At 40.9% G+C, this 25,749-nt stretch overlaps 1 protein-coding gene across 1 annotated transcript; it reads right to left on the bottom strand.

The window, feature by feature from the left end:
• Positions 1–209: 209 nt before the first annotated feature.
• map1aa (microtubule-associated protein 1Aa) lies at positions 210–21,123 on the bottom strand. Its single transcript, XM_049717751.1, has 6 exons — positions 20,996–21,123; positions 13,790–13,867; positions 12,753–12,893; positions 5,848–12,667; positions 5,547–5,761; positions 210–3,213 (listed from the first exon to the last, which is right to left on the bottom strand). Exons 1-6 carry the CDS (start codon positions 20,999–21,001, stop codon positions 3,058–3,060), a joined length of 7,416 nt encoding a protein of 2,471 aa, XP_049573708.1. The 5' UTR covers positions 21,002–21,123; the 3' UTR covers positions 210–3,057.
• Positions 21,124–25,749: the final 4,626 nt, after the last annotated feature.

A 25,749-nucleotide genomic window follows, 5' to 3' on the forward strand; every position in this document is an offset into this window, starting at 1 on the left:
ATACCATTTTTAAATCCCTTTGTTTAAAACATCCATGCCATCTAGAGGAGTCGAAAAAATACAACTAATACAGCTAATTTGAAGCTTTGTTTTCCCAACACTTCCAAGAGTAGCATTTGCTCCTTAAATGTATCCCTTCTTAGAGGTTAGCTTTCCACTATTGCAACTTTTCATGCTGTATTAGTAACAGTAATACAAGATTGGAGACATTTTGCTTCAGTAAATGATCATTTATTTGTCTTCATCGTACTTTCCTCTTAAGACAGTAGCTATCTTTTTATTTTTTTACTTTTACACATTTGAGGAGTAAAACAGAATATTGCACTCAAAACAGGAGACGGGGGGGAGGGGGGTACGAAGCAAAAAGAATAAATAAATCCCAAGGCTTTCTTTGCAGTACAACAGTCATTTCACATGAACTTCCACAGTACTGGACGGAGTATCCTTAATCTCGAACTGTAAAACAAAAGTTATTTTCTCATGTACTATAGTCATCTGGGAGAATTCAGAGGGTACACATGCACAGACAAGCATTGCTTAGTGGAGGACAGCAGGACTCAAATCACATTCAGTGAAAATGTAGCAGTCAAATATGGATATTTTACTATGTCTGAATCATAGGTAGTACAGTAATGTCCTTCTCATATGCAAATATCATAGTTATTACTAGTCTGTTTAATGCAGAAATATTACATATAACATCGCTCATATAGGCGGAAACAAAAGAAACACCATCTTGACATTGTTTCCTGTCACCCAAAGAAATACATGGATCGTTAAATGATGCATGCTCGTTATTTGTGAAAAGTGCTCTTATGACTTGGAGATGTGCTGCTGGCCACAGTAAGCCGTTAGATGAGCGGTAAACAAGGCAACCAGGATATTTCTAAGTCCTCCACAGAGAACATAAAGGTAATCTGCATCATCACATTCAAATCAACTGAAGCGTCTGCCTGCAGCCTGTTTTCTGTTAAAGAGAAGAGCCATTGTCCTTATGTACAATACAGTACATACATCACTATAGGAAACTGATTAATATGCCATAACAACTGTATCGACTTGCGGATCTAAAAATGTTGACCCTGTTTTTTGTTGGTCCTGTAATCTGATGACTTGCGGATCTAAAAATGTTGACCCTGGTTTTTGTTGGTCCTGTAATCTGATGATTCATTTGGTTCTGGTTGGTATATGAAAATAATACAAATTCCACAACATAAATGCTAAGAATTATTATTAAAGTCACCAGTTCAACAAATGAATTAATAAATCACAAAGCAATTAAATGAAAGTTTGAAGAAAAAAAGCCACGTGAATAGTAATTTATTGATAAACAATTATGAGCATTTTCAGTCTATGAAAGAATATCAAAACAGAAAGATGTGCTTAGGCGTATAATTTGTTCAATTCAGTCTTTTGTCCAGAAATATGTTATTTACTAAAGTTTTCAAAGTGACAATCTTGTCCTCATCACATTTGAACAAATTTGCTTTGACTCCAGTTTTGACAGAATGTCAATTAGAATTTTACTTGAACTATATTGCTTTAATTTTCCACCAGAGCCCTTTAATGTTGGAGCTCAGAAGTTTTGAAAGGGATGTTTCCTATTATCCCTGCAGTCTGCAATACAGTACAAGTCTGGACCTTTATACTGCGGTGAGAAGCAGAATTTTTAGAATTCCACAGCATCCCAATTTTATGTTGCGACTGTCCCGGTTTCTGGATGATAAGTGTATTTTGGGGAAAACTAAAATGATTGCGTTCAAATACATTAAATCATTTAAACCTACTGAAAAAGTTTTTAATCATTGCATTATTTTCATAAAGTAAATAGGAAAAACTGCTTTTAATTTCGTACACTGGTTGTTATTTGTGCTTTTTAACTGGCAGCTTGTGGAAATCAATGACCAAAACGCTGATTTGATGCTTTAGAAAGTGCTATACTTGCAGTACATGCTTTTTGTGCACTCGCGTCACCGTCAAAAATCACAAAAACTATGGAGACTCGCTTGTCAAATCCTCTTTCACAACTGCTCATGTCCAGTCTCAACAACAAATAAAGATTTCCACCCTTGCACTCTCCTACCACAACAGGACTAAAAGGCACATGGGTCTCCCACTGTAATAATACCAGCCCATATTTTGTCCAGTGTGCAAACACAAACTCTCTCACTATCCTCGTACATTCTTCAACCTTGGACACAGCTTTGGAAAAAGATCCCAAAGATGCAGCAGCTGATATGAGGTTCAACATCTTCCTTCAAAAGCACTTTATGAAAAGACAGAACATCAAGGATTGGTCGACCGTTTCTTTTGACATCACATCTGACTGCATTTCTCTGAACAGGATACCAACCTCACATAAACGGAAAACAAATATCAAAGACTATAGGAAAAAAAATTACTAAGAAATTATTGGTCAAATTCACATCAATTCTAAATGTAACTGGTTATTATCATAGAAATAGTTCACAACCATATGGAAGTTTGAATAAAATCGTTCCTATGCTACAGCAAATATATTTGAAAGACACTGAAAGGACACTGTGGCCTCTATTTTAATATTCTCTATTTCACGATATTAATCGGAGGCACAAAGTTCAAACACCGGAACTATGAGAAAATTGATCACGATAGTTATTTTCTACCATCACAATGTTTTAATCTGATCAGCTATACTGCAAAAATAACTTTTAAACTGAGATACTGGGTAGGGCAGCAAATAGTATTGGCCTTAAGGTGCAAGAAAAGTGTAGTACTTACTGCATATATAAACCATTTGAAGGAAATTCTTTGCAGAAACTGCCTTTTTACCTTTTCTATTGTTTAAAAATTAGTGTCATGACAGTGACAGCCACTGTCTCTGAAATGATGTCATGAGGACACGTAGTAATTGTTGTGACAGACAAAACAAGCTCAATGGTTAATGTAAAAAAAAAAAAATACGATATGAATTTATTTTAGTCTTTCTGTAAAGTTACCACAAAAGGGACAAAAACACATTATTAGGCTTGAGATAGTTATTCAAACAGTATGGAAGCCAGGTGTATGACAGCATTCCTAAAACTCGATCTTGCAGGCGGGGAAAGATTCATCCTGCATAACAACGGTGCTGCTTGAGGCCAGGACCATGATGTTGAGCTCCTGCTGACGCTCATGATTCTGCTGGTACCACTCACGAGTCACTTCTGTGTCATGAGTCGGGATCAGCGTCACCTGAACACAGAACATCTGGATATATCACATCTGATGCAGGAAATTTATTATTCAAAAACTTCCAAATTTCTAAAATTAATTTTTCATTATATTTCTTATTTTATTATTCAGTTGTTAATTTTTCGACCACTATTCTCACGAGGGTCGCAGGTGTGCTGGAGCATATCCCATTGGACTTCTGGCGGTAGGTGGGAGACACCCTGAACCGGTTGCCAGCCAACCACGGGGCCCACACACTCACACCTACGGACAATTTGGAGTGTTCAATCGGCCTACTATGCATGCTTTTGGAATGTGGGAGGAAACCAGAATACCCAGAGGAAACCCACGCAGGCATGGGGAAAACATGCAAACCTGCCACCTCTGAACTGTGATGTGCCAACCAGTGCCACCCTATTATCTTATTAATTTCTTAGCTATTTTAATTTCAAATTTCTTATTCTTGAACCTTGTTTGACACATCAACACATGAGAGACCTCAGACATAATAAAAAAAAAAAAAAAAAAAGGACCCATGATGGATTTGAGGATGCCTTCCCATGGGCTGTGGGAGGGGTCAGTGTCTCGACCAGGGGTCGGGAACCTTTTTGGCGGACAGAGCCATAAATGCCCATTTTTTTAAAATAATTTCCTGTGAGAGCCATACCATTTGAAAAAAAAAACAATAGGTCAAATACAATTACCGTATTTGCCGGTGTACAGGTCGACTCGGTGTATAAGTCGACCCCCTAAAATTCGACGGAAATTTACGATTTTAAGATATATCCTTTGTATAAGTCGAGCTCAATTGTTGCATTATATTAAACTTCAAAATTCAATATGCGAAATTTATTGACGAAATGTGTTCAAATTCCGGGAGGCCGTGCGCATGCGGCTGTTTATAAGCACCGCGGAGGAGATCGCGGCCGGCGAGCTCGCGCACGCCGCCCGGCACCAACGGGAGGCCGGAAATAGCTCCAAGCCGAGCGGATCGGCACTTTATAAGCACCGCGGAGGAGATCGCGGCGCCTCATTCGACTTCCAGCAGCCGGCGAGCTCGCGCACCCGCCCGGCACATCCGGGAGGCCGTGCGCACGCGCCAAGTGGCCGAAAATAGCCCCCGCCGAGCGGATCGGCTGTTTATAAGCACCGCGGAGGAGATCGCGGCGCCTCATTCGACTTCCAGCGGCCGGCGAGCTCGCGCACCCGCCCGGCACATCCGGGAGGCCGTGCGCACGCGCCAAGTGGCCGAAAATAGCCCCCGCCGAGCGGATCGGCTGTTTATAAGCACCGCGGAGGAGATCGCGGCGCCTCATTCGACTTCCAGAGGCCGGCGAGCTCGCGCACCCGCCCGGCACATCCGGGAGGCCGTGCGCACGCGCCAAGTGGCCGAAAATAGCCCCCGCCGAGCGGATCGGCTGTTTATAAGCACCGCGGAGGAGATCGCGGCGCCTCATTCGACTTCCAGCGGGCCGCGCACTCGCGTACGCCGCCCGGTTCAAATTTTCTAAGTGCAACGCACAATGAGATGCATGAGAAACGGCCTTGGTTACCATCACATTTGAAGCGATGAATACGAAGTTAAATTTTATGACTCGGTGTATAAGTCGAGGTCGATTTTTTTCGGTCGATTTTGGATCGAAAAAGGTCGACCAATACACCGGCAAATACGGTAAATGCATTTATTTTAATTAAGACCAACGATTTTTTGAGTGTACTAATGTATTCTTTTTAATAACGTTTTTAACATCGCCAAAAGAGCCATATCTGGCTCGCGAGCCATAGGTTCCCGACCCCTGGGCTACACGTTGCGACTAGATATGTTCTGGCTCGTTTTATGGGTTCTCTAAGGTCGACGAGATCTGCCTTGGGGTGGGGAGATGGGTCCTAAGTCCTATCCACCAAACAGCAGTTCAAAGAACCCAGCCTTTTAGGACTCCTTTACGTCCAGAGGGAGGCAGAAGACAATGTAAAGTCAAATCTCTCACACACCGTTTCCTACTGACATATGCAAATCACAACAGCAACCACACAACTCACACTGTGAAGTTTTTGTTTAACATCACAAGGCAAAAAGATACTTGCCCAGAAATCTCATAAGACGGAAAATAAAAATTAATTACAACAATGACATCTCTGTCGGCTTTCCCCTCTCTACCTTTCACCTCCCTTCCTTACGGCGTCTTTATGAATATTTAAATGGAAGGTTTTACGATTGGTAAAACACCTTTTATCAAATCGGAATTTTTTTTGCAAACGCAATTAATTGTTCATCCTTATTTATAACTTTAAAGTGTGTTAAGCAGCAATATAAGTTTCAATAAATGCAAAACAATTGAGAGCTTTAAATTCACCTGAAGATTTAACCCCCATTGGGCTTTGCCATCCAGCAGCGCATCGAGAACTGCTCGGCTCGGTTCACCACTCGCAGCATCATTCCCGCTCACCACATAGTATGCAGAGCGTACACGTTTGAAGAATTCTTGATCTACGTTCTTAGCGCTGCAGTGGTTGGGAATATAGGCCATGTCAACATAAATGGGAGCTGTCGAACCAGCCTTTTGAGAGCCTGGTAGGTCACAAGAAAGGAAAAGATGAAACACTTTCTGAAAAGCTTGTATTTTTCTAGAGCATGTACTATAATGATTCCATTACCCAAAGTGAGCGCTTTGCCAGGGTTGTAGCTTGACCTGGAGAGATCATCATCTTTTGAGCCTTGTCCATCCGACAAGCGAGACATACGTGAGCTCTTGTCAGCTTCCTTCTTTTTCAGTGATGCAGCACGAGGAGATGATGTCTGTTTCCCAGGCAAGGGGGACCGCTTGCGTTTGGCTGGTGATGCTGATTTCATTTTCCCGGATGCTTTCTTCAGGCCTTTAGTTTTAGGGTCTTTTTTAACATTACCCAAAGAGTCAGGATCCACCATGCAGACATCAGGGCGAGGAGGGGGGGGGTAAGGGTCCTTTCGATGTGTAGGAACCGGATCGTTACTATTCCAGGAGGTAGGATGACGACTGCTTTCACCTGCGGCGGATATTTTGTCGATAGGCATGTAGTCTGAATCCTCGTCGGAATCATTGTTGCCTTCGCCGGTGACTGATGGGTACTCCTCTGTTCCTGGAGGCACTTCAGAGTCTGACTGAGAAGCGAGAGACTCACTGATTGAAGTCGGTGGCGTGTCCTCTGTCGCCAGACCCAACCGTGCTGACGTGCCGTCGGCTTGATGGAAAGAGCTGCTGCTATGATGGTGGGGCTGCTTATGAGCCCTTCTCTTAACTGACATGTCATGTTCATCTCCCTCCTGTGACTGGTCACTTTGCTGTTCCTGATCGTCATCATCTTCATCACTACATAGCTGCTGCATGCATGGGTTGATAAAGGAAGGTGAAAGGTCAGTTTTACGCTGCTTGTACTCGCAGGATGAATATCCGGGAGTGGTGTGGCTTGCATATGGAGCGGCTGCTCCTTTGGGTGCTTTACCAGCAATATCCTGATCACTGTCATCATCATCATCATCATCATCATCATCATCGTCGTCATCATCATCCTGCCCTTGTTGACTGCACTCATCGTAGAAGGGAGAGTGAAATGGCTCATTAGTCGATGAGAGAGAAAGTGGGCGTGCTGGGTGCTCTGGCTCCATTTCACAATCCTCTTCAAACTCATCGTCATGACGATAATGGGGAGGAGAGTCACCAGGCATCCTCCCTATCTGAGGCTTGGACATTTCCCATTCATAGGAGCTCCTGTAGCCTCCAGCACCCTCTCTGGACTCCACCCTGGCTGTACCTACAGCTTCACCACTAGCTGCAGTGCCAGCAAGATTGGTTGAACTTGCACTGACTTCTGCGGTTTCGTTGGTCGGTTCCGGCTTGCTGGCTGGATGTGGTGACAACACGTAGGACCCGAGAACATCGGGGAATGCACTGCTTTTCTTTTCACTTTCAGTGAAAGAAACGGGCTTGTCAGAAAATGTCAAGTTACCCGTGAGTCCACTGGAGGGGGCTATTCGAGTCATCTCCTGCATATGATCTCCCTTGTCCTCTTCTTCGCTGCTGTCAGTCTCCTCAAAGTAATGTTTTCCTTCAGCGTCCGGTCGTGGTGCAGAAGTGACACTGAACAGAGCAGCCCCAGCTGCCTCTTTTGAGAGTGCTGATTCTTGAGAGTGCAAAGTTAGTGAGTCCCCAAAGCCTTTTGCAGAGTCCAAAATTGACACCTCAGACCACTCAGACTTATAGAAGCAGTCTGATTGAGGGTGTTTATCCAAACGGCTGCCCAAAGATGCGTGTTCCTTTTTGTCTTCAGCAGAAGCAGTGGATGAATGTAGAGGGAAAGATTTGACTCCCTCAAATGGGTCACGGGGTGAAAAGTGGGCCAAGCTAGAGGTAGATTCTGCTGTGGTTGTAACAGTGTTCTGTTTCTCAGACACTTCAAGATAATCATCTTTGGTGCCAGTTAAATTGGAAAAGGGAGAGTCTCTAACTGGGGAATGTTCTTCTTTAAAGGAGGAGTACTCAAACAGTGGCTCAGCTGAGGCAGGTGTCTCCAGCTCTTCTCCAAGCTGACGGCTTGTCGAGAAGGAGCCTGACGTAGATGAGGAGTAGCTATAGGCAGAGGAAGAGGAATACCCAGGGGCAGCAGTGGTCGTGTACTGAAAGCTTGTGTCTGGCGATTTCTTGCTTAGGTGATCTGGCGACCGAGGTTTGTCAAAATCAAGATCGTCGTCATCATCATTCTGGTAAAGATTTCTCTTTGATAACGTCAAGGTAATATCCTCTTTACTTTTGTCTGTGGTCTGATTTGGTAAAAGGGATTCCTTAAGATCACTTCCCTCCAGGTGTAACTCTGAGGAGTAGCCAGAGAAACATGCTGAAGCCTCTTTTGAATTTCCACCCAAGAATGTGCAGTCTGCCTTATTTTCATCTGCTTCTACTTTTGCGAGTGAGCCAGGGAGGTTTTCTTTCACAGCTGGTTTCTCTTGACTTTTAAAGCCATATCCAGCCATGGAAACCATTAATTCAGGCTTGTCGGAGCTAAAGATTTCATTCACAGGACTTTCTATTTCCTTCTCAGACTTTTCTTTCGTACTTTTCTCCATGTCAGAATCAAGAGCACTATTATCATCCTCATCTTCTTCATCTTCCTCATCCTCATCATCCTCATCATCAACCTCATCATCATCATAATCTTCCTCATCCCTGGATGTCAGTTTCTGCATATTAATCTCCAAACATGCGCCTTTGTTGTTATCGTCATGGCCAGCTTTGACGGCTATCATGGAGGAATACATTGATGATTGAAGGAGATGGGCTTGCACTGGGAAAGACAACGGATCTTTCTCTGACGAAAGGAAAGTAGAAGATGCTGGAGACTTATCTACCGCTGAAGCAAATTGACTTCCCACAATTGCCGGCTCAGTTTCTGTAGCCTCTTTGACCACTGATTGGATAGCTGCCGTGCTTTTAGAGTCATGCCATGATGGAGTGGAAGGTTCTTTTCTCAGTTCATCCTTCTCTGTGACTTTTTCTGTTGCTGTTACTGTGTCGAGTGGCAAACCCATTTTATCCCTTGAAATGTCTTTCTCAATCTTATCTAAGGACTCCTGACGAAATGAATCGGACTCCACAGAACTCTGTTTGCTATCATAAATGTCACCGTAAGAGAATGTTTTGCCATGCACATAAGGTGTGTCTTGCCTTATATAGATGGCTTTCTCTTTAGTCTCCTTCTCTGGAAAATCACACATACCAAATTTAACACTTTTCTCTGGCTCTTTCAAAGACGCATCTGTTATTTCAGAGGTTTCTTGACACTTTTGTGAAATACTTGGATTTGCTGGAGAGAACCTTGATTCTAATCTACTTGGGAAATTATTTATTTCATCCTCATCCAAGTTCATAATTTGAGATTTAGGTTTGTCATCTGCACTTGGAGCCTTTTCTAAGGTTTCAATGTCTGTCTTTGTCTCATTTGTCAAGTCGTCATCCAGGAAGCATCCTTCTTTTGCCTCCATAAGTTTGGCCTTAACAGCTGGCTGAAGATTTTTTTTTGTGAAATAGGCATCTTCCTCTATACTGTCTTCTTCAGATTCTTCTGAAGTCTCTGATGTTGTTTTGTCATCTGGCAGTCCAATGAAGGATGTATTATCAGAAATGGTGACTGACTTCTCTACTTTGTCAAATTTCAGTGCGGTCACCGCTTCATTTTTATCTTCAGTCTTTAAGGACTTTTCTTCTGCTGGGGAGTAGCTACTGCTTGTCGGCACTGACTGTGTGGGTGAAGCAAGTTTCATAGTGCTGTCATCTGGACTCGGACATCTCTCGTCACTGTCTTGCCTTACATGGGACAAACCGGTGACAAGAGGTAAAGTTGGCGATACAGGTTGTATTCCAGTGGTGGTCACGATTCCATCTGTACTAAATGGAGATATTTGTTTGTTGACAATCTGCATGGAAGACTGTTGTTTGGGAGGAGAAATAGCTGGAGAGGGTGGTTTCTCTTTCTCTCTAAGCAGCAGGGATGCAGCGTGTTCATAGCCCTCTTGGAGTTTACCGAGTGGGATGTCAACATTGGGAGTTTGATCCTCATCCTCATCTTCCTCCTCGTCATCTTCATCATGAACAGCATTGGCCTTGGCATCACTTTCCATTTCATGGATGTTGGGTTGGTATTCGTCAGAGGAAGGAGACTTAAAACATTTGTCATCTTCCAGAGAGGAGGTGGGCGAAATGGTGCCTGCAGAATGGAGATAGTCCTTTCCTTGGTTGCCTTCTGTATATGATGGTGCATTGTTAGTATCAAGAAGGAGGACGTTCCTTCCAACTTCCTCAATCTGAGGGGCTGTAACAGATGCAATGGATTGGTCTTCAGCGACAGATGTAGCAAATGAAGACACCTTGTCATATTCGGTTATGGATGTGGCAGATGATATGTGTTCTTCTTCAGCAAGAGGAGCTGTAATAACAGATGGGTAAGATGAAATCTCAGACTCTTGACCTCCCATGAGGGCTTTGAGTCTGACGTCTACAACATTAGATACAGCAGAGCTTTTCATTTCTTTCAAACCGTGGATGGAGTCAAAGGTTTTCAGGGCATCGGGAACCGAGACGTCATAAGATCCAACATTATATCGTAACTGTGGCATTCTCTCTTCTGTATCATCATGGATCTCCTCATCAGAGATGGTCTGTTCGGTCTCAGAGTAACCAGGGATGGTTTCATCTTGGATAAAAGAGAAGAGCTCTGAGGCCGATGCTCCGAATCCTTGTCCAGACGGTGCTGCTGTGGATGAGGTCAGTTGTGTGGTTTGTCTGTTTTCCAATTCTTTTCCAAACTTCTCTTTTATAATCTCCTGTGTTTTATACTTGACAACTGCATCATCTTCTGTTCCCTCAAGCTCAGCTTTTTCAATTACATTATCATCCTCCTCTGAGCTATCACTCTTCTTTGATATGTCTTTTGAGTCATCCTTTGCAGAATATCTGCCATAATCATCAAATGTCACGTCTTCATAATTCTTGTAAATGCCGCTGTTTGAATATTTCCTTTGAGGAGATTTTGTCTGTTCTGATGTTTTCTTGTCTGTATTGTATTCATCTGGTTTCTCAGGGAACATTGATGAAATGGTCTCTGTATTTGTACAAAAGGATGTCATTTTGTCTTCAGGAGGAAATGACTTTGAAACTTTAGTATCTTTGTGAAGGGAGACCTCGGATATCTGGTTTGCCTCATTCTTGGGTTTGGATAGCTCTTCTCTTTTCAGAGCCTCAAAGTCCTCAGTAAGGTCCTCCGGGGATGACACAATGGACCTATCTGCAAGTGCTGCTGCTGCAACCTCTTCACGAAGGTTCTCTGGAATTTGTTTTTTACCATTCACATGCACCTTAGCGGTTGCATTTTTTTCTGTCTTGGTCTTAGTCTGAGTCTTGACCTTATGTAAAGTTTTTCTCACTTCAGGGGTGAGTGGCTTTAGGTCAGGTTTCATCATTTTTCTCAATTCTGGCTTATCCTTTTTGAGTTCCTTCTTTTCCTTCTTCTCCTCTTTTCTTATATTTTCATCCTTTTTGACTTTGTCCTTTTTAATTTCCTTTTTCTCCTTGTCTTTCTTTTCATCCATTCGAGACACTTTATTAATTTTGCCACTTTTGTCAGCTATCTTCTTCTCTGACTTTCCTGTCACAGGGGCAACCTCACTATTTTTCAGTTGTTTGGTAGCCTTCAGACTTGGACTTTTTATTTTTTTATCATCTTTCTTTTCCACTTTATTTTCCTTGGTAGTTTCACTACGGGACTCTTCATCCTGCCCGACATCTTTCTTGGTTATTTTTGAGTTTGGTTTTGGTGAAGCTTTGAGACTCTCTTTGCTTTCAGTTCTTGATTTCATTTTAGTTTGTTTGATAATGGGCAGCGGTGCACCAGAAGAAAGGTCTTTTTGAGTAGCTATTGGGTATCTCAGAAAGTCAAGATGTTTTAATTTCTCAAGGCCCTCAAATATTTTATTCTGTGGTGCATTTCCAGGAAAGAGCACCCTGACTATCTTTTCTGTCGGACGGTGAGGAACCCAAACAATGAGGGCAGTAACTGATGTCAAATAGGGAACAGATATTTCACCTTCTTTTCCATTGGACATCAGAATACCAGTCTTGGCTTTGCTGTTCCCAGACCATTTTTGCATAAGAAACTGCATCTCTTTGCTCTCTTTGACAGGGTTGAGCACATACATGTCTAACTTTCCCACTCCAAGTTTATGAAAGAGCGTGATGGGTTCAATAGTGTTAGTCACCGCCCTGTGAAGCGGTTCAGGTGTGATACCTAGTTTATTGAGGTACTGCAGTGTGAGAGATGCTTCCTCAATGCTTCGTTTCACTTTTAGAGTGGATTCTGGCATCCAAAGCTTCTCAGGGACATTCAAAAACACAATGCCAAGCTCAGGGGATATTAGGTTCTTCATCAACTCGGCACTGCTGCTTGAACCAGATCCTTGGTTGCCCTCCTCCTGTTCTGCAATCTTTCTTTGGAACAAGCCATTAATGCCAGGAAGGTTGTCTGCCCCGATGTGGGTGAGCAGAACAGAGTCAATCCTATCAAGGTGCCGCACCAGCTTCCAGAAGCAAGACTTCCTGTCAGAGCCACCATCCACCAAGATGTTAAACCCATTGACAGCAAACAAAGAAGAGTCTCCTCTTCCTCCAGGAAAGATGTAGCAGCAAGGTTTGGAAAGTTTCAGAAATCCTCCAGAGGTTGGTGGCTCTAGAAGTTCAAAGGGTGACGGCACATCTACTGTCTCTGAGACGTACTCTGTAAACACTGTTACCCCTTCCATACTGGTAAGGTGAGGCTCAGGGTTCAAACGATATTCCAGAATATTTTGAAACTCCTGGCTTTGGCCCAGGGAGCTCCAGCCCCCGTCTCCTTGACAGGAAACAGTAAGCCTTGATGGCTGCTTGGGGGAAACCTTGGAAAGGACTGTTTGCACCTATAAACATGTGCATAGAAGCAAAAGGAAAACAGTCTAAAAAACTAATCACGATAAAGTCAAGAAATATATATATTCTACTTACTTGTGTGCTGGAGATGATATCAGAGAAGTGTTGCCAGGTAAAGGCCCCACCTTGAAGAAGGATGTCACCTCCCTGGTCAGAGCTCTGCCCACTTAGTATCAGCAATTTATTTCCAGCCAAGCCAATGAGCAGAGAATAGACCTAGGGAGAGTGCACAAACATTTTACAATAACCTGTCTAAATTTAAACCACAAATGAACAAAATGGGGTCCCACATCCCAAAGTAGTCACACTTAAAAGCTAGAGAGACAAGACGTGAAATTCAGCCAACCCCATTTTGAACGCCGCTGCTCTCAGTTTGACACGATTCACTCACACAAGTCTCATCATGCTTGTCCTACAGCAACTTCACTGACTTCACGACACCAAACTGCCCATTACACTCCGCATTTCATAGAAGAACCTCTCTCCTCATATTCAAAGCCATCTTCTTCTACGTTAACGTCGTCTTACATTGGTCACACTTCTCTGACTTGTTCTACCTCCTGTCTGTCCGAACACCATGGGTTCAAAAAGCCTTCAGTTGCTAAGCTTTCCACCTTCAAAATGCACTGCCACTTTCAGCTTTAATTTTTACAAGAGGAACTTTGGACTTGGTAACCATGGAATGCCTGAAGGCCAACCCTTTAGTCCTTGTATGACAAAGTCTCAATGGTCCAAAGCCTTGATTACTAAAGAGGCTGAAGACCAGATCCACTGCAGAGGTAGCTGGCACTTTCAGTTGAATTATATCACAGCAGATACTGCAGGAGAACTAGTAACGATTCTGCTGCAAAATTTGACCCCTTTTATCATTGGGAAAGTAAGAGGTAGCTAATACATCTTAATATTTTAGTCGATTGATATTGCCTTCCACCTTGCAAAGGTTTTGCACATCCCCAGAACATAATCATTCCACTCCACCACCAAACTGAACTGTTTTCTGGGTGATTCTTGGATCCATACAGGCTCCAGTATATAAAAATATATAACAATGGGATAAAGCATTAAGACTGTAACCCGTGTACTCGTCCTTGTCTTGCACAGGTATGGCTCACCTCTGAAGAAACAGACTGATGGGTTAACCAACACCACTGTCTCAAGGATGTCACTCTGATATTAGAGAATCCTCTGACCTAAAGAGAACACAAAGAAAAAAGATAAACATGCAGTAGAAGAGAAGTCTCTAATGAAATTATTAAAAAAAAAAAAAAAAGACTCTCAACAACCTAAATACATTACTTTTTAAAATGCCCGCAAGTGAAATCCACCAAGTTGGGGTTGTTTTTTTATATTATTATTATTTACATATTTACTTATACATTTATCCATCTTTCCATCCAACCAACCACTCACACAATTACCAATTTATTTATGTATTTATGTATGTATTTATTTATTTATTTATTTATTTATTTATTTATGGGGGATTAACTAAATACTTGTTAAATTTAATAAATTGAACCCTAAATTGCAAAATGAAAGCTATATAGCAAGCTGCAGGGTGTGAGAGGAGCCTGCTCTACCACCCCAACAGCGGACGAATACAACGGAACGTTGACCATTATCGACATTAAAGTTTTATATTTTTATCCTAAAATAGTTCATGTTACTTTAACTAGAATCATGTAGTGTATTTCAGCCAAAGGTACAATCCTTTGTACGAACGCAATTTCAAATCCTCGTTGTTGTTATTGTTGTGCAAAACTAAATTTGGTGGCCATGACTCATGCTCATGACTCTTGCTGCTTCTTTGGCATCATCATCTTCTTCATTGATGCCATCAACTTTTTCAAAGAAGAAAGAACAACGGAGAAGAAACCCTGACAGCAAGTGTACTCATCGCACCTTACGCTTTGAACAAGAATATAAAAAGGAAAAAAAAACGTGCAAAGGAACATTTGGAGCGATACTAAACTGTCCTACAGGTTAGACATGTTTCCTCAATTTAGAAGTTTTATTTTGACTTTCATTTGGAAAGAAAATCCGCAATGTAGTGAAGCCGCAATAAACGAAACGCGAAGTAGCGAGGGATCACTGTATGTACTTTTGCCACCTTTGACATAAATTATGTATATTATCATGGACAAACAATTACTTACTGACTCGTACATTAACCACACAAAATAGAAAGTATCCAAAGAATGATCTAGGACAGGCTCCAAATCCAAAACTGTTAGATAAATTGATCACCATAGGATGGGTGAGAAAACACAGCCAAAATTGAAATATGGGATAGGTTAGAAATATTGTTGTAATTTTGTTCTTTAGCATATGTACTGAGTACTATATGGGCCACCACCCACCCTTCCCCAACTCCTCTTATATCTCCCCGGTGTTATTCTAAGCCTATTAAAAATATTCTCTACACACACGGACACACACGCACACAAAACTTAAGCAATCACAGGCTTTACAAGCCTCACTGGCTGTTGCCATGGGGACACTGATGTGGCTGTCTTTGTAAGCTGAGTTACACTGACCCAGTCTTGGCTGATGCAGACGCATTGCAGCATTTCTGCAAGAGGGAGGGATAGCTTATGCTGCATGACAGTAGGAACGCACCATCACATATTACGTATAGTAACTGAGCACATAAAAGCAGTCACTCACTTCTAATGGGAGCTTTATTTATTGTGAAAGATGTTTATTTCAACTAAAATGAATGACACTTCATTATTTACGTTTAATTTGATGAAACCTTCATTAAAATGGTCGGAAAGAGACAATGGGCTGCCATTGTTTAGCATAATCTTTGATGAATGAACAAACTGTGGTTCTCTGTGGTGCACTAAAAATCTGTTTGCACAGCTGCTAACCGAATTGAGAGGGTGATAGTTTTTTGTTTTAACCAACATGAAAAACCACAGGCACGAGTGAACAATAACATCCACCCAAATATATGTGGATATATGTCAAACATTGTCTTTAATCCAATCATTATATTATGTACATTAAATGAAGGTAGAACAGAGCTATCAGCTAAAGTTGGCACATAATCTGACAAAATCTGTCAAACCTGAGGCCAATACAAATTTCAATAACACTGCAATATTTGTGATTGTTATTAAAAGGCACCAAAAGGTCCAGTTCAGTCAGTTCACCACACCCTGACCCATTTTAGAATGAAAATATGTTTTCCACTTTAAAATAGAACAGCAGCAAGCCACATTGAAAATATTAATCAGAGTGAGGCATGCAATGTTTCACCATGTGGCTGATGGCCACAATGAGGAGACACTTTTATTCAAGAGTAAGCTAAGGAATGAAAGAAAGTGGGCCATCGCAGCAATGTGGAGACTTTGGGGAACATTGTTGGAGTGGTAAAGTATGGAAGGCCTACAAGCTAAAGTTGGCTTGTGTTGATTTTTTCATCTTTCCTATGTATTGTCAAATATTATGATGGCATGGGTAACAGTTGTGCTCAACTAATGAGCAACCAGAATGTCTTTGTTTTTATATTTCTGATTTTAAATTAATTGCAGCACTTTGTATACGGCTATGGATGTTTTTAAAGTGCTCTATATAAATATAGTCTGAGAAGATACAACATGTTTGATCACACAATGCTGAACATGCTGATATTCAATATATTGATGTCTAATATATTTCATGAATCTGTGTCACATAGTCTTTCTGATCAGCTGGAAAAGCAACTGAGAGTGCACGTGAAGTCAAGAAGGTACCATGCATTCAGAACATAATGGTAGGACCAAATGTTTTTTTTTTTTTTAAAGCGCATGTATCGCAACAAGTCCATTGATGAACGTGTTGCCGTGTGTTGCCACTGTTGCAATCATATGGCATCAAACACTACACGTGCTAGATGACGGCTAAATTCCGACGCCATTCCTGCAGCAACATGTCCGATAGGTCACTTATGTCACAACCTTATCCCAGCTGGCTAAAGGCAGTAGGCGGGGGACACCCTGAACTGATTGCAAGTCAATTGCAGGGCACACAGACAATTTGGAGTGCTCAATCGGCCTCCCATGCACCAACCAGCCACCCACGCTGTGAGGCAGACGTGCTAACCAGCGTTCCACCGTGCCGCCCAACTTGATTCAATTCAGGTCAAAATTGAAATACAGGATAATCTATTCTTTATCTGGGCTCAAATTTTTATATCCGCTCCAGTGGGAATCGGTGCCTCACCACTTATGAACCTCACCGCATGTCACTAATAAAAAGATTTAATTATTGATCTAATATTTTAGTTTTTATTAGTATATTTGATTTTGTGCCCTATCAGATTTCCCAAAAAAATAAGAAGAAAAGGTGGAGGAATTGGCAAAATTACTATGACATCACTGTTGTGGCAAAGCTCAGCTATACCTGCCAAATGTCATCAATGTGTTGCATTTCTGAGAAGTCTATTAAATGCCTCACCGCCCTCCAGTTCAAATTTGCAACAAAAATATCTCCTGTATAGCTTCTTCTTTGCTAAAAAATTTTTATACTGCTGTAATAAAGATAAATGCAGGGAACAAAAGTGCGGCTTAATCACTGGCTCAAAACACACTAATGATGGCTTAGCACTGATGAAATAAAAAGGTACAATGACTACAAATATTATTTGGTTTCAGACTGAATTAATGGTATATTTCCTCTTCAATGGTGGGACAAATTGACCATCACTTTAGTCAACTGCAATAAAATAATCTTTATTGCTTAGCTCACCATAATTCACTGGACTTGATAGGCAGACGATGTGAATCAAACGAATGATTCTGTTTATTGCTACTAGTGGTGATGTTAGTTATACAACCGGTATTTAATTTTAATTTTTTTGCCATAAAGACAATTTGTAAAGTCAAAAGTAAATAGTTTTGTAAAGTCAAAACTATCTTTTCTGCTCCGTCAAAACGTTTCTGGCGATCACCTTGCTCAGAAATATTCTGTTATTGTTATACAGCTACATAGTGTTAATAATTAATTTCTGAATTTTTCAAATTTGTAACCATACATTCCATGCTGCATGGCAGGTGCAGCTGCAATATTGTTTTTATTGTGTAAGGTGTGTCGATAGGCGTCTCCAAATGATTACATCATCCCTGCACAGAGACGCAGATTTGCCTCTCTCAAATCTGCGAGCCTGTACTCGTCTAATAAACTACTATCACCGGGCCTAGGTAATCTATTTCTGTGCAAATGGAGTCTAATATATTTATGAACGACGATAGAGTGTCTTAAAATGACAAATAATTCTGCCATACAGATTGTTGTATAAATATGTTCTTGTTGGAGTGAATCTCTCAAATGAAATTGAGCGGAAAAAGCACTTTCCTCGAGCTGAAAGCTGTAAGAGAAATGTCTAACCGTGTGGGGGTGTTTAAAGGAATCAATCGAAAAGCTAAAGAAGCCTACACATTTGTGCTTCTGGAGCATATGATACAAAGTGGTTTGCAGCCTCCATCATCGGAGTTGGCAGCAGCACATCTACGGCCTACATAATACCAAGTACAGCTTCATTTGCTGTCACCTGAACCTGAAGATGAAGTTTCCTTTTGCCTACTGATTGCCACTGCATGTGTATTTATTTTTGGTCATTATATGGACCCATATGTTTTCAACGTGGTATGCCCAGCTGAACATCTTTTGCCAATAACAGTCAAGACCTTTAGGCAGTTAACCAGGGAGCCACACTCTATTTAGCGTAATAGCGTTGCTGAAAGAAATGTGTTTTCCACAGTATATCAATTGCACATGTGCCTTAAACTAATTTAAAAATCTATATATTGCCAACTAAAGTGTTTCAGTGTTACAACAAAATATTGATTATGTTGGCTACATAAAGTCTTCAACTTTTTCGAAGATTTGATTATTGTAAAAGTATCAACTGTGACTTTTTCATCACCTTTATTTTTTGTGGCTTTAACAAAGAAGAAACTGATTCATGTTTTTTTTCCCGGTTGCTAGGGGTGTCACATTCTCGTCTTGTGTTAGCTTTTCTATAAATCACCAAACTTGCTTTCATATGTAATATGGGCAGGTTATAAACCACTGCGCTCAACAGACCACATTTTATGGAATTTGTGATGTTTCTTCTTTATTGGTAGATTTTGAAATCTCAGATTCCTAATTGGTTTTCCATGAGCCAACACGTAAACTAAACTGAATACATTAAGGATAGCATTGCACACATGCACTACTGTAACTCAAGGTGATTTATGAATCTGGGATGAAAGCAGAAACATGGTTGTTGTCAAATGTACAGGTCCTTCAAGATATGTTACCATGATGTCTATGTGATTTGTACTTGCTGCTTTCACTGACCAGGATATGAACACTGAAGATGCAATTTGGAGAACATTGAGGCTCACATCTGCAGCTTTTATTCCATTTAATGGAGTGACATATAGTAAACGTTCTATCTACACCAGTGATTTCCAAGCATTAGTTGCTGTGAGAGCTCTTAAAGTGTGCTGTGGAAATGATCAAATTTCGCTTAACTGGTCCAAAGATAATCAATTCCTACCTATTCATGTATTTTTGCTAATCTATCGATGCCAGTGACTTACTGAGTCAGTCAGAAGAAAATGAATTACCTAATTGATGGAAGAAAGTATTTAATTGACAGTGTCCACTTTTTGTGACATTTTTGTCTGGTGCTGTGCCGTGAGATTTTTCAACCTTAAAATGTGTGACTTTCATTAATAAATGTTGGGAGTCACAAATCTAGACTATTACTATCACTATTGATAGTAAGTCAAGACAGTCAAATGCACTATTTGACATCACATCAAAATAACAATATAAAAGCTAAAGGGTTATATAGTAACTGCAGACGTTTTTATATTCTTGCTATGACGTCATCATTGATTTGCGACATAAGGGGAATCAATAAGTGGAATTATCAGGCAAGCAAACAAACGGTTAATAATTATTGGGAATGGGTTCTTTTTCACAACTGTTTTTTTTCTTGTCATTTCAAAACTCGATTATTGTAACAATATTTTTTCACTCTTTTCCTTTCACTGTGACTATACTCATGAACATCTGATGTTTTACATCAACACTTTCCATTTTGTCCCAATACCTTGAAAGAAAGCTATTTAAAAAAAAAAATGTTGATGCTAATGTTAGTACTAATTGTTATGCATGTGCAGTACGTGCACAACCTGTGTTGTTATTTTATCTGTCCATTCATGCGGCAGTATTGCTATTATTCTAAAGGTGGTGAGAAGCTGAGATTGTTACATCAGAACTGATGACTGAACTGGCATTTCAGTGAGTTTTCCTCATGAACAATTAGTTATTTCACAGTCTTTGTTTATACCATTAATATCCCTCCAATAAAAATCAGTTAACAAACCATCTCTCCAGTGACATCATTTCTAATGTTTTAATAATTACCAGCATACTCTCTCAATGACGTCATACATCCCATGGTCATAATATTCATCGATTGTTTCACTCAATGACATTTTTGTCGTATCATGTTACAATTGTGGTTCTAAAACCATGTAACTCAAAAACAATGTTACACAGGAAAATGTAGCCCTATCCCCCTCACTCGAATGTTTCTGGATTAAAACATCAGGAGTTCAGATTTCTATTTTGGGGACTTTTTGTCAAGCCTGTTGCATAATTTCAGGGTCATTTGGAGAGTGAGATTTAAACCACATTGCAACACAGATTTGACCCCGATGACTAATGTTGTGGCTTGCCCAATTCAGAGACTCATCAGGCTCACTACCTCAGATGTTGCATTTAGGTCAGAAGATGTTGCTTTATCTATAAATTAGGTCACCCAGATTTACTGAACCGAAAAGGCAGTAGCAAGAAGCGCATAGTGACACATAATGTGGGCCCATGGCTATGTGTTTACACTACTGGTACAATGTATAATCTGGTACAACACCTGAATTAGTTTAATTACAATATTAAACATCACATTATTTTAGAATACAGTAATCCGTTGTCAAGGCAGCGTCTGTGTCTTTCCAAAGCATATGTAGCAACTGTTATTGAAATGGCCGTGTGCTTGTTTCTGCAGCCTGTGAAATGGCCGGCAATGTCATCATCCATGATATTACTTACTTAATCACACCACGGCTCCTTAAGCGAACCCCTGACAGTGCAGTAAGATTCCTCCAGCAATCTGCATACATCGATCGTGACCCGACGTGCTGTTTAAAATCGGACTATTCTACCGACTGCTGCGTCGAATCATTCGCCTGTTTCGGCATAAGAAAACGAAAGAAATTGTCCAAACGTCCAAGGTTGACAGCGTCAAACCAAGAAACGGTGAGGGTGCTTACCGTCATGGGTTTGTGGATGGAGAAGAGGGAGGGGCGGTGATGCTGCTGGGCTACGGAGGAGAGATGAGGAAGGAAGGAGTGCAGGATCGGCCAGTTTGGCTCAAAGTCTGCTCATGCTACATTCAGGAACCGCTCGGAAAACCTATAGCGTCCCCGGATCCCGATTGTGAGTGAGGTTATTCGTTTTCAGCCAAACAGTTAATTTGGATGCAGTCCAAGATCCTCAAAATAAATATCTGTCAAATTATGAATAGATGGATAAATAGGTGTTTCAGAGAATAGAGGAAGTGAGAATTTCTAACTCACTTCATTTCAATCTTTAATTCGTTCCCGTGACCAAGCTCGTAAATTAATTTACTCATTCCATTTCCCTGAGTCATTAAACTGTTAAAGTTCCCCCAATAACACAATTTTAAACATTATTCTTGACACATAAAAAAAAAAATCACACATACATAGTACGCATTTAGTTAAATGCAAGCATCTTCTCCATGCGGTATGTGAAAAGCGCTTCACCAAAATTGTTGCCTTGTAACAGGGAAAATAATAAAATAAATATGAAAATGATACAAACTCGTAATTTACGGCACTCATTAGTCAAGGGTATTTGTTTTTGTAGGTGCAGATCTCATGCCTAAAAGGCATCTACTTACTATCTCCATGACTCTGAAGATTAATAGCATGTAGTATGCGGGGGAACCTGTGCAAATGTGGTACCCACACAAACCAGTTCTTGGGATTGTTTTATTGTTTAACCTCACCCTTAAACACTATTACGACTGTCCCATAAAAGACTTGTCATGTCACACAATTTCAGCATTTTCATTTAAGAGCTAAGTGTTGAAGTTTAAACTCTAATATGGCCAGACTAATAATAATATGCAATACAATTGGGTGGTAGATGAGAGACCAAAATAGCTGTGCGTACATTTCCACATTTTTCATTAGTATGAGTCTTGCGTGATGCATGCGGATCGTCTGTTCTGGGAAAATGAACTTTTCAAACAGCTGTGAGTCAAACAGCTGCTGGTGGAAGAGGGACAAAAATAATACCAGCGAAACAGAATCAAGCTTAAAGGAACTCTATCATGCTATTTTAAGTCTTTCACAGCTAATTATAGGCAAACATATGATTATATATTACCTTTGGCACAATGGCGATCTAGTTCCTTATGAAATCAGAGTTATTTGGGTGGCTATATTTCTAACGCTGATGAAAAATGCTCATTTAATCAACCCAACAACAATGATTTTTACCCGAGGACATTGCAAAACTGGAAAACTGGGCGTGTTTAGTTTCCAGGGGCGGTACGAGGGTGGCTCCTCACATTACACAGTGGGGACCCGGTCGTTTTTTTCTACAGATAGTTGTCCTTCCAATTCATATTTTGTTATCTAACGGCTTTATTGTACGCTAGCTGATGCATAAATTCCTCAGGATCATTCCAAATCTAAAAACCTAGAATTTAGTTCATGCCACAGTCCACCTGGTGTATGTACTGTACGTATGTGTTGATGTGCATTCATGATCAGATCAAGTGGAGTGGGGGCAGATAAACTTTCCTAATGGACAGCAGTGCCCACTCAAAACTGATTGATCAATAGGAGCTGCTGAATTATTAATCGGCAGACATTCTCTTGGCTCCGGTCAGTCAGCATACGTCTAGGACATTTTTACAAAATGCCATTCAAATATTAACAGGGTAACACATGAAATGACACTACTTTGATATATTTTCCTTGCATGTTATCATATCACTGTTTGTCATCACTGATGGCTGATTTTCAGCTCACTACCTTTGCATGTTGTATACTAGACACCCAGACTTGCAGCAATCAATAGAAACACCGATTCCTGTAAGTCATGAATGCAGTGGGGAACAGAAACCCATAACCAAACATTTTGTTGGCTCAGCATCATTACACAAATACCCAAGAGAGAAAAACACAATCGAAAATGTACTTTGTAGCAGGTATACTCTAACAGACTAATATTGTTGTTTTCACACCCAAGAACTACACAAGCTGATATATCATTGCCCACTCTTGCATTTGCTTCCTTCAAAATGTTTTCCTGTCAGTATACAGCATCTGTCATCTGTACATCTACTAAGAGTTAATATATGTTCACCAATTTACATAGACAGTAATATATTTAGGAAAAAGAGAGGCACAAAAAATGCAAGTTCTTAATGGCCCAATACAGTCAAGAGCCTTGAAGGAATGAGGTCGAAATACAAAAAGTCCTGCCTCGCTACAAAAACAGATATGCTCAAACCTCATTGAATAAAGTACATAAGCAGACAAGTATATTCACATATTAAATAAATAAATAAATAAATAAAAGAAACATTTTAAGCATATAATTATACCTACACACCAAATCAATAAAGAAGACATAACTAGACATTTTTGATAAGTGGTGATGAGAAAGGTTTTTATAACTTTATGATCTGATATATTTCTGAGGACTTTGAAATAACAAATGACTTTTGATATATTGCCTAAATAGCTTAATGACCCATAAGGAACTGTGGAATGCATGCCTGATGTTTTTTCTCTGAATCATGGACACAGCCAGAGTCGTCTTGACCGTTCAGTACTTGTATCTTGTGTTTTGACTAATGCTAGACGCCAGTTTTTGATTACTACTGAACGTTCTGCACAGAGGGAAATATTTTGGCTTAACAAAGAAAAGATACGGTTGGAAACATGATTAAACTAAGAATATAATGACGTAAGCAAAGACATGAAGTATCAAAAGCACAAACTTTACATAGTCAGGTAAGAGCAATAGATTAATGATGCCACAGCCAAAAGCTAACATAAATTCGCACAAGATGACACAATTGGAAGAATGAGGTACGATAGTCTATGTCCAAGATTGGAGGAGAATGTTCACAGGAAGGTCACGTGGAGATAAAACCAGCAGGTGCCAGAAGGAGCCACCCGAGAACTCGGCCAAAGATGATCGCCAAGGCCGAAAGACGGGAGGGAAGACAACAGCCCCCACCCGAGAACTCGGCCAAAGATGATCGCCAAGGCCGAAAGACGGGATGGAAGACAACAGCCCCCCTCCACACACACACACACACACACCAACAGCCCCCCACCTACACACCGAATCGCCCATAACCAGCACCACTCCCATGGAAGCAGACTCTCCTTCGAACTTGCCCCACCCCGAAGACTCATCGCCCATCAATCCCGGCCCACAATGTGCTACTGAATATAAAACTGATCTAACAACCTTGGACTTTGCCTTTTCTGAATGGAGACTTTCCGCTTTTGAAGGGCCCAGCGCTGTATTGTACTTTCCTGAAAACAGAGGTTTTTGAACAAGAATTGTGATTGAACTCAACCAATCTGTCTAAGTCTAATTTCTGCTTCAGTGTCTTTGCATTTTCCTAAATCTGAAGAAATCAAACGAGCACGCAGTGAGTAAATTGGATAACAGGTGATTGGCAAAGGCTTTTGCCGTGAGGCGCAGATAACGCGCTCCCTAAATTGTGGACAAAATCCAACAAATGGTGACCATCCGACGTGATTTCTTCGGAAGGGAAAGTGCATGCTCCACAAAGGATTCTTCCTTCTCCGCTCTTGCTCAACAGTATTGCAGTCCGATCGGCACAAAAGGTAAGGGGGAAACTTTTTTCTCTCTCCCAGTTCAGCAATATTGTGGAGTGAAAGCGGAATACAAAAATTAATAATTTCAGCTCTGTGTTCAGGAATGGTGGTTGTATAGAAGTGTGTGTTTGTGTGGAACTTGGTAAAAGTGATTTGTGGAAAAAATTAAAAATACAAAAACAGGTGAAGGCGTCGCTGATATAGCAGGACGGATGCCGAGCGACTCCAATAATGTGACCTTAGAACATTATAGGGCTGTCTAAGGCGAGGGACATCTGGGATGGTGAATTAAGAGAAAGGTGGTGAGGACTTTGTCTGATCAGCAAAGGGCGCTCACACCGCTGGAACTTGTGGGATGCCAGTGACTAGCATATGGGCACCTGAGTGGCCTCAATAGTAGACACTTAGGAACTTATACTGTTGCCTAAGGTCGGGGTCGATTGGATCGGCCAGGCCACCAATACGAGTCGGGGACTCGTGAAAAAAAAAAAAAAAAAATGGTGAAGGCATCGCTGATATAGCAGGACGGATGCCTGGCGACCTCAATAGTGCGACCTTAGAGACTTATATTGTTGTCTAGGGCGAAGGGTAACTGGGTTAACCAGGTCGCTACATAATTGTTGAAGTGTGTCTATGATGATATTGTGTGGAAAGCAGGCTTGGCTGTCAGATGGGACAGCGGCGCAGCTGAAGAAGTGAGTGATTAGTTGTGATGCTGTTCATGGGATGGAAGTGATGATTTGTGGTTCATGAAGAACAATAAGTTGATTTGTACAAAATTGTTGATTTTATTTTGATTTTGCATGAGAGTTGGAGTCAGAAAAATGGCTTAACAAGAATTTGATAAAGAATGTATATTTAATTAGCATGAAGGTTATATCCCATTGTGTGGTGGGGTTAAACTGTAACCATTTTTGTTTTCAAAAGGGTGCGGCTCTAAAGTTTGGGCCAAACGGTCAGGTGGGCACAAATGCATATTTTGGACAGAGGTGGGGGGTTACATTGGTGGCGAGGCTCTCCGCACTTCATTTGCCTCCCCCCCCCACTCTTGTATCAGCTGGGAAGATTGTCATGTCTATGTTGTGGGCCCGTGTGTTTGTTTATGTGCATGTTTGTCTTTGTGTATC

The sequence above is a fragment of the Syngnathus scovelli genome, chromosome 4 (assembly GCF_024217435.2).
Source record: "Syngnathus scovelli strain Florida chromosome 4, RoL_Ssco_1.2, whole genome shotgun sequence".
Taxonomy (NCBI): Eukaryota; Metazoa; Chordata; class Actinopteri; order Syngnathiformes; family Syngnathidae; genus Syngnathus; species Syngnathus scovelli.

Excerpts from the sequence above, each read along its gene's own strand:
- map1aa (XM_049717751.1), bottom strand. Across the intron at positions 12,894-13,789 it reads ATCAGTCTGTTTCTTCAGAG|GTCTATTCTCTGCTCATTGG; the intron begins GTGAGCCATACC and ends CACTCTCCCTAG. Across the intron at positions 3,214-5,546 it reads AATGGGGGTTAAATCTTCAG|GTGACGCTGATCCCGACTCA; the intron begins GTGAATTTAAAG and ends TTCTGTGTTCAG.